This window comes from Mus caroli, unplaced genomic scaffold, assembly GCF_978045245.1.
Source record: "Mus caroli unplaced genomic scaffold, Mus_caroli_1 scaffold_12, whole genome shotgun sequence".
NCBI classification, from domain to species: domain Eukaryota; kingdom Metazoa; phylum Chordata; class Mammalia; order Rodentia; family Muridae; genus Mus; species Mus caroli.
Genome location: NW_028227267.1, coordinates 71976019 through 71985213, shown reverse-complemented (window position 1 = coordinate 71985213; position 9195 = coordinate 71976019). Strand labels below are relative to the sequence as shown.

The window sequence follows — 9195 nt, the reverse complement described above, 5'->3', positions numbered from 1 at the left end:
CTGGCGAGATGGCTCAGTGGGTAAGAGCACCCGACTGCTCTTCCGAAGGTCCAGAGTTCAAATCCCAGCAACCACATGGTGGCTCACAACCATCCGTAACGAGATCTGACGCCCTCTTCTGGTGCATCTGAAGACAGCTACAGTGAACTTACATATAATCAATAAATAAACCTTTTTAAAAAAAAAAAAAAAAAAAAAAAATAAAACACAAGGCACACACCAGGACTCAACTGGACTGCAGAACACGGCAGAGACAATTAGGAAAAGTTGTCTTTGAAAGTTAGGAACCTGGTATGGTAGGCCAAGCCTCCGGTCCTAGCACTAAGAGGTTGAGGAGTTCAAGGTCTATCAAGGCAAAAAAAAAAAAAAAAAAAAAGCCAAGGTTTGGTGGTGTGCTGCTAACCCCATAATCCCTAGATTCAACTTCAGGACTGAATCAACAAAGCAAGAGACGCAAGCCTATTGCCATGGGTGGTGAAGGCAAAGTATCCTCAGCAACTGAAGGTCAACCTTGGATGTAAAAGCAGTCTCAAAAACCAATCTTCCCAGCCTGTTTGTTGTTCACAAGACTTTAATCCCAGCACTTGGGAGGCCTTGAGCTCAAGAGATTACAAAACAAGTTCCAAGACAACCAGGAATACAGAGAAACTCTCAAAATAAAAAACCCAAACCAGTTAAGGCAGGCTCAGCAGGGCCCTTTGGTATCCAATACTCCTGTCCATCTCCAGGAAATCTCTCCTTTGACTATGGACATCTGCAGCCACGTGCACAAACCCATATATATGCTTACTCATAATTTGAAATGTGTATACTGTTGAGTTCTGGTCTTCCTCCCCTACCAAGCTTCTGCTGTCTTGCGTTCACTTCTCTAGGGCTAGCACTGGAAGTTTTCTCAAGTTTCTTTCTTGTCAGTGGCCTCAAGACCCATTAAAATTCAAAGATAGCTAAGTGGCTTCCTAGACCTAGCAACACTTCCCCTTCATCACAATACCTAGTATCCAGTTATTTGGGCTTCACATTGCAGAGGTGCCAGTACCCTCTTAAGCTTAGTACCTTTTTAAGGCTTCCATCACTGGACAAACAGACAGCAAAACATGTTAATACTCCTACAGCAGACTATGCTGTTCTAGGCTTTCCAAGATCCAATTCACGCAGGTTGACTGGTTCATCTAACCTTACCCCATTAAACATACCCCAGGAAGGAACAATGTAGTTCACTGTATCCCACCCCACCAGGTACCCAACTCCGATGATCTGTGCCCTGTTTGTACAATTCTAAAGTGGCACAGGCCAGCTTGCCAACCTCTATTCTAGTTACCAGGAATCTGACATTAGTCCAGGAGAAGCAGACAGTACTTGTTTCCAACTAGTTGGTCTTTTTGTGCTTTTGATAAGCTCTTCCACTGGAGGTGATGAAAGTCAGGGTCCACTTCTCACCTCTCCCTTCACTGTAACAGATTCTTGAGTTCACACACTCCAGTCTTGTAGAGTCCCCACTGCAGCAGTTAACTGAAGAGGCTTAGCTTTCTAGCGATGCTCAACCAGGCTCTAGCTTCTCAGACACTACAGGGGTCAGCACAATCACAGTAAAGAGTTCTTAAGTGGATTTAAATGCACTTTATTTTTAGACAACCCACATGACATGTTTTTTTTTCCTTAAAAAAAACAATGCCACCACTCCAAATAAATCACGGTCAAAATAAAAGCTCAAGATGACATCAGTCCCATTTGTCCTAAGTCCTGGTGTTGTATGGATGGTAAGCAGCAGCCAATTATGGTGACAGGTGATAGATCCAATTTGTTACTGCAAAACAAAGAGATGGCATTAACAACTGCCCCAGCCTGAGCTTGTAACTGTCCTAGCATGTAGATGTACTCCCTAATTCAATCTGAACTGCCACAAAGGCAGGCAGGAAGCGCAGGGAGAGTTTCCTTTTGCATCCTAGTGCAAACCAGAAGAACAACCACAAACTGTTCGAGGTCTATCAGTGGATGCAGACCACCCTCACCGAGTTGGCAGCACTCACCCATCTTCCTGCCCACTCCAGTGCTCTACTGACAAACACCAGCTGTTGTCTGAATACCACTCCTACCCCACTGTCCCAGGCGGTCACCCACTTTCTCCAGTACATCTCTAAACTCACCTTCTACTGTGCTTACAAAAAAGCCTCCAAAATCTAGGACAAGGAACGCTGTCTCCACCAGTCCCTTATAAAACAGACATTTCTGTATTCCCTTCTTACTGACCTCAGTAAACACTGAAACATCCTATTGCATGTAATATGAAATGGACTTGAACTACCGTGAGGCAGAGACCACACTCATTCTACGTGAGTTTATCCCAGGCCAGTGTCAAACTCTACTTACACACGACCCTGAGCACTCTAGCAAGCCAGCTAATCTCATCTCCAAGCCCCTTTCATGTTCAAGGCTCTCCTCTCCCACAGATCCCACAGGATAAAGATCTCACAATCTAAAAGGCCTGCCACCTGCAGATGGCAAAGAATCACGGCTGCACTCCCTGTCTTGACACTACTAATTTAAAGATACTTACACATTTCTCCATCTCTAAGCCATCCTTAAAGAAAATCATGAATGGAGTCACACCATCTTCACGGTAGTCCAGGAGAGCAACCATACCATCTGGATTCATGTTTTCACCAATAAAAAACTTAAGAAACACGTAACAAAAACCTACAATTAGACTATCTTATACACACAAACATAAAATCAAACTATAAAAAGCAGATCCAGAATAACCCCTGGCCAAAATTTGGCAAGAAAAATCCCTAGTTCTCAAAAATAACACATATGCTAGCCATGTGGGCACACACCTTTAATCCCGGCAATTAAGAGGCACTGGCAGGTAGACCTCTGGGTTCAAGGCTAGTCTGGTCTACAGATAACAGTCTCAATGAAAAGAAAGCAATGTCTATCATTTTAATACCAGCTCCTTGCCTGGCGTGGTGCTACACAAAACGGGCTGAGACTTTCATCTCAGAAGGCTGAGGTAACTGGGTCTCAGGGTGTTCCAGGACAGCCAGAGCCATGCACCAGACAGCAAACAGACTTTTTCGGATCCCACGGTTATTACAACACTTTGGTCCACTTACCTGGTAGTTATTGAAATTAGCAAGGATGTGCTTAATCTGCTCTGCAGCTCCAGTCATAAAAGGCTTTACTCGTTCTGGTTTATGCTCTTCAAGTTTGCCCTTAAGTCTAAAACAGTAAAGTAACAGGTCATCAAAATACTGAATTTTGAGTAGAATAATCTTCCAGTAAAGTAAGAGAATATAAGCCCCAATAGGTAATATCTTCAAGCAAAATGACAGTTTACTAGGTGACAAGAAACCATTTAAAAAAATGTAATTCCCATATTACCTTTAAAGTAATTTTCTACTTTCCAAAGCTAAAGCCAACCGGCTTGCTCCAGTATGCTCACCTTATTCAAAAGCAACCTTCACTGTATAACAAAAGGCCCTCCTTTCTTAAGCCCTTCCTACCTAAGCAACCAACTTCTTCTAGGAAGCTGACCACCAAAACGGGGTGTTTATGTCACTTACGATTTCATGTAGTCTTTGATGTACTTTTTGTAGGCCTCCTTTGTGAAGCTGGTTTCTTGTAAGTGATGGTTCATGACAATGTCAACACCGGTGACTACTGTGCTTTCGGTACCTTCGCCCTCCGGGCCTTCAGCGGAAGCATTTCCACCGATGAGCGAGTCATCGATGGCACCCTCTGTTCTACTGACCATCTACATTTAGGAAAAAAATACAACTTTGTCGAAGGGGCCAAAAAAAAAAAAAAAAAAAAACCAAAACCATCCGGCAACGATCAGTCAGCTCCCTGAAACATCTTAACCTCCCCCAAAATAATCGCTGCCCGGACTGAGAGCGGTGGTCACTCTCACCAAGCGGAACCAAGTTGCTGTGGCCTCTCTCGAGTCGCCACGGGTTAAGCGCGCACAGCGCAAACCTGTCTTATAGACAATATGTCCCCGTTCGCCTGGAAAGAGGATGGCGCTGAGTTCGCGGACCTATTTCCAGGCTCGACTCCGCCTCCACTTTTCTAGAAAAACCCAAGGCCGGCAAGAGCGTCTCCTCCGCCTGGAGGCGGCAGCGAGGATTGCACGAGTTCCAGCGGCCTCCCCGCGGCGCCCAGCCCAGCCCGGCCCGGCTCGGCTCGGCCGACCCGGCAGGCAGGCAGGCAGCCAGCCTCCTCGTGCGCGGCGCCCCGCTCACCTTGCCCTCCACCTCCAGGCACAGCCCGTCCGCGATCTCCCGGATCTTGTAGATGTCGGAGAACAGCTCGTCATCTGAAAGCGAACAGAGAGAGCCGCCCGTGAGCGAGCGAAGGCCCGCCATTTCCCGCGCCGGGCTCGGCGCACGCGGCGGCTCCCGGCCCAAGCTCTGCGCTCGTGTCCCCGGCCTCCCCGGTGCCCACCCGCACCCAGGCCCGCGGGCGCCGGGACTCACGGCTGATGAGGTCCCGGTAGATGATCATGGTGACGGCTGGGGACGGCGGCGCTAGCCTGACAGCGCGGAAGCGAGCGCGGTGCAGCCGGAGCGGCGCTCGGGGGGAGGGGGGAGCGGGCGGAAAAGGCCGACGCGGGCGCTCCCCAACCTCATATAGAGGGCACGCTCGCCTACGTCACCGTCCGCGGCGCCCCCGGAACTGTCGTCAGCGGTGACGTACCCGCAGGGCGGTGCGGGGGCGTGGCTACGCCCGGCCGGCCCCGGGAGGGCATCCGGGGACTCGGCTGGGACACAATGCGGAGTTCCCCGTGGGTGCGCGGGGCAACGGGGGCGGAGTGCGGAGAGTGCTCCCGGGGCATGCTGGGACGGGAAGGGACTTGCGGCCGACCGATGGCCGGACGCTTGTGTCGTCGCCTAGGCGTGGCCAGGGTGTGGCTGCGCCCCGCCTCCCGCCGCGCCGCTCCAGTTCCCACCCCTTTCTCGGAAAGAAAATGTCAGCAGAATCGGATGACTGTTGTCGGGCGCGCTGCTGAGCCTGCGGGGACTACGGGGATGGCGCCGGGCTGGTGTCCCGGGTCTCCGACCTCCGGCCCTTGGCTGCCCACAGACCTCACCCGTCTTGCGTGCGGAGGGAGATGTCCTGGGGACTGGTCCTCTAGTGGGTTCCGAAAGTGGAAGCCTGCGGTGGGTCTGGCTCAACAGCTCTTCGCTGGCTTGTTCTGCTCTTGGTCTCAAACGGTGTCCTTTGTTAGGACAGTTCTGTATTGTCACTTTTATCCCTTTTATTCCTGGTGATGCAGGACTAAACAGACCCAAACTAAGGAGCTTCCCACTTGCCCGAGTCACTTGAAGGGCTTTCGCACCTTCGCACTTTTCGCACCTTTCGCACCTTCGCACCTTCGCACAACGAAGTACAACAAACAAAATACAACTTCTGAGTCCCATCGTTCAGGTAAACATGTATGTCAGGATGAAATCACAGTTTCTTCCGTTCCAGATTTGGTTATAGCCCCTTGTAACCCTAAGTGTTGCAATTTTCCTGCTTAAGAAGGACATAGCCAGCCCTGCCTGCCCTCGTAGAGAAGGTTATGTTAGTATGTCAAAGGAGAAGGCAGTTCACACTAACAAAGTGTTACAAGCACAGAGTAAACCATTCAGGAATAAAACTCTAGCCAAAGAGCAGAAGAAAAACCGTCCACTTAAGATGCGGTGGTCTGCTGCTTTCCTAGATACACGAAAGGACACGGGGTAACAGTAAAAAAGTGAAGGACATCAGAAAACGTAGACATAGACTTTGCAGTCTCAAAACTCAGTTATTTCTGAGTTATGTGAATCTCATTTGCACATCCCAGGTATTCATTTTCAAATTATTCAAAAATACATAGATCCCCAAACATATTCTTCTTGGATTTTTCTGTTATTTTCTCCAGTTTTATGCCCAAATGTATTTTTTTCACATCATTAAAAAATTTTTTTTGTTTGTTTTTGTTTTTTCGAGACAGGGTTTCTCTGTATAGTCCTGGCTGTCCTGGCACTCACTTTGTAGACCAGGCTGGCCTCGAACTCAGAAATCCGCCTGCCTCTGCCTCCCAAGTGCTGGGATTAAAGGCGTGCGCCACCACACCCGGCTTTTTTTTTTTTTTAATTTTTTAATGAGACGGACGGTGGTGGTGCACACCTTTAATCCCAGCACTTGGGAGGCAGAGGCAGGCGGATTTCTGAGTTCGAGGCCAGCCTGGTCTACAAAGTGTGTTCCAGGACAGCCAGGGCTACACAGAGAAACCCTGTCTCGAAAAACCAAAAAACAAAAAAAAACAAAAAAAAAAAAATTAAAAAAAAAAAAAAGACCATGGTGAAAGAGAGCTGAAGATTTCAAGCTAAGCAATGCTGGCATCTTGTCTGTGTTACCAGTCCCACAATCTCAGGAAGTTCACCCTCTTTGAGCTTTAATATGAAATGGAATTTCTGTGAATTTAATGAGTAAGAGGCTGACATACTTAACAGGTGATAAATAATATGTGGGATGTGTATGCAATTCCCGATTTTTTTCATAATATTCCTGAAGTTATTACTGTCAGGTCCAAAAGCCGTTTGTTCAGTTAACCTCTCCTCTCACCTCCTCTGCTTGCGTAGCCCAAACCAGTCTTGAACTGATTTCTGAGGCCAGACAGGCCTGGAAATCAATATTCTCCTGCCTCAGCCTCCATAGGGCTAGGGTTACAGGTGTGAGCCTACCATATTCTTATCTCAGAACACCATTAAAGGTGAGAAAGGCCTCACAGGCTGCAGTAGAAAGTATCACTCAGGGTGCGGTCTCGTGATCAGAACACAGATGAATTTGGAACACTCCTTGGGTCAGAAAATGGATAAGGAACCAGACAACCTGGCCTGTCCCTTTGAGAAAAATGTGATATTCTCTCATTCTCCACCCCACCCCACCCCATCTGCTTTCTCAGTCCTGGGACAAAGGCATGCATAGCATCTGACACCAAAGTGCTTTTTAAATCAAAGTTGAGAAAACTAAGTGACTAGTGAGTAACTATGAAAATGAATGAAGGGGAGGACTAGCTGTATTGTAGCACACACATAATCCCAGGGATGCAGAGGTGAAGACCAGAGGAGCAGGAATTTGAAGCCCTTTTCAGCCACACAAGTTCTGAACTATGTGAGAGCTTGTCTCAAAAATAAATAGATAAATAAATAATAAAAAATAGAATAGCATTTCTGTGATTATTTCCTTATTCTGAGAGTGCCTAATGACTGTTCAAATACACATTTTGGGGGGGGGTGGCGGGGGTTCGAGACAGGGTTTCTCTGTGTAGCCCTGGCTGTCCTGGAACTCACTCTGTAGACCAGGCTGGCCTTGAATTCAGAAATCCACCTACCTCTGCCTCCCAAGTGCTGGGATTAAATGAGTGGGCCAACACTGCCTGGCTTAAACTCTGAATGAAAAAAAAAAAAATACAGTGAATCCAGCTGGGCATGGTGGTGGTGCACACCTTTAATCTCAGCACTAGGGAGGCAGAAGCAGGCAGAGCTGAGTTGAAGACCAGCCTGGTCTACACAGAAAAACCCTGTCTTGAAAAAACAGAAAAAAAAAAAAAAAAGACACAGAAGACAATGGACCATAGTAAAAGTAAACAGTGTGTGCTACAGTGTCAGGAAACTAGCCTCTGGCCTGGCAGTAGCAAGTTCCAAGCAAGCATGCCCATCACCAGTAGTCAAGGGGGGCTGGACTGTAGTCTAAGGGCCCACAGGGGAACTATAAAGATCCAAGTGAAACTGTAGTGTAATGGTCAGATCAGTGACTGGTACTCTAATGGACAGCGGGACTTATCTAGTGGTGAGCTGAGCTCTAACTTAGTATTGAGGGCTGTTGAAGTCACATTGACAGTGGTGAACAGTCTAGAGGTCAGTAGATCTGTAGTCCACCTGCCTGGCAGTCGGAACTTGAGGGGAAAAAATGATGTCAAGCCGGCACACAAGTTCAGTAGAGTTAGAAATTCTGGGGGTGGGATGCAGGCATCTGAGTTTTTTAAATCTTCAGAGAATGTCCATGTGCAGCCAGGTTGAGAGAGACCAAAATAGTCACCAAAAGAAAGAACTTGATACCCTTTCAAAGTGCAGGTGCTGAAGAGAGAAAGCCTCAAGCCAACTCTTGTGGACGGGGCTGGCAGAGCAGCTGATTTTCCCTGAGCAGGAAGTTGCTCAATGGCCAGCTTTTGGCAGGTTAGCCAGCTGAGGGAGTGTTTCCTGAGGGGGGAAGACCTGACTGAAAAACTCTTCTCTAAACTGGGCATGGTGGTACACACACACACACACATACACATACACACACACACACATACACACACACATACACACACACACACACATACACACACACACACATACACACACACACATACACACATACATACACATACATACACACATACACACACACATACACATACACACAAACACATACACACACATACACACACAGACACACACACAGACACACACACAGACACACACACAAACACATACACACACATACACACACACAGACACACACAGACACACACACATACACACACACACATACACACATACACACACATACACACACACACACATACATACACTCACACACATACACACACACATACACACACACACACACACACACACACACTCTCTCTCACACACACACACACACCTTGAATTTCAGCACTTGACAGGATCTCTTGAGTTCAAGGGCAACCTAATTTACATAGCAAGCTCCAAAACGGCCAGGACTACATAGAGAAAAGAAAATTTAACCATGTAAAAAAGGGAGCTTCTAATTGTCTATGGAAATAAAAGGCAAAAATGCAGGGGTCCTTGAAGTGCCACAGCTGGCAGAGTAGTGACTCTCACCAGGGAAGAGGGGACTCTGGGTTGACAGACCTCATTAGATGGTGTTGGTTCAGACTTCGAGTCTGATCCTAAGCAGTTTATTTTGACATATTTACAGTACAACTTTGGGAAAGGGTTTTCTCAAGACAATTATCACAATAAAATTTTAAGGCAATGATCACATTGAAACTCCTTTATTCCAGGACAGTGGTGACACACGCCTTTAATCCCAGCACTTGGGAGGCAGAGGCAGGCAGATTTCTGAGTTCAAGGCTAGCCTGGTCTACAGAGTGAGTTCCAGGTCAGCCAAGGCTATACAGAGAAACCCTGTCTCAGA

At 47.4% G+C, this 9195-nt stretch overlaps 1 protein-coding gene and 1 non-coding gene across 3 annotated transcripts; both read right to left on the bottom strand.

The window, feature by feature from the left end:
* Window positions 1–1602: 1602 nt before the first annotated feature.
* On the bottom strand, window positions 1603–4767 carry Tpt1 (tumor protein, translationally-controlled 1). 2 transcript variants are annotated; one of them, XM_021182268.2, is made up of 6 exons: window positions 4476–4766; window positions 4242–4315; window positions 3564–3754; window positions 3114–3219; window positions 2555–2671; window positions 1603–1804 (listed from the first exon to the last, which is right to left on the bottom strand). In XM_021182268.2, the coding sequence occupies exons 1-6, from the start codon at window positions 4501–4503 to the stop codon at window positions 1802–1804; spliced, it is 519 nt and encodes a 172-aa protein (XP_021037927.1). In that variant the 5' UTR covers window positions 4504–4766; the 3' UTR covers window positions 1603–1801. The 2 variants fall into 2 exon arrangements, with proteins under 2 accessions (XP_021037927.1, XP_085684906.1); XM_085828780.1 differs by lacking the exon at window positions 2555–2671 and having other exon boundaries at window positions 4476–4767.
* Window positions 1869–1998, bottom strand: LOC115029283 (small nucleolar RNA SNORA31). The gene has a single exon (XR_003834859.1). It is a non-coding gene; the product is annotated as a small nucleolar RNA SNORA31 (small nucleolar RNA).
* Window positions 4768–9195: the final 4428 nt, after the last annotated feature.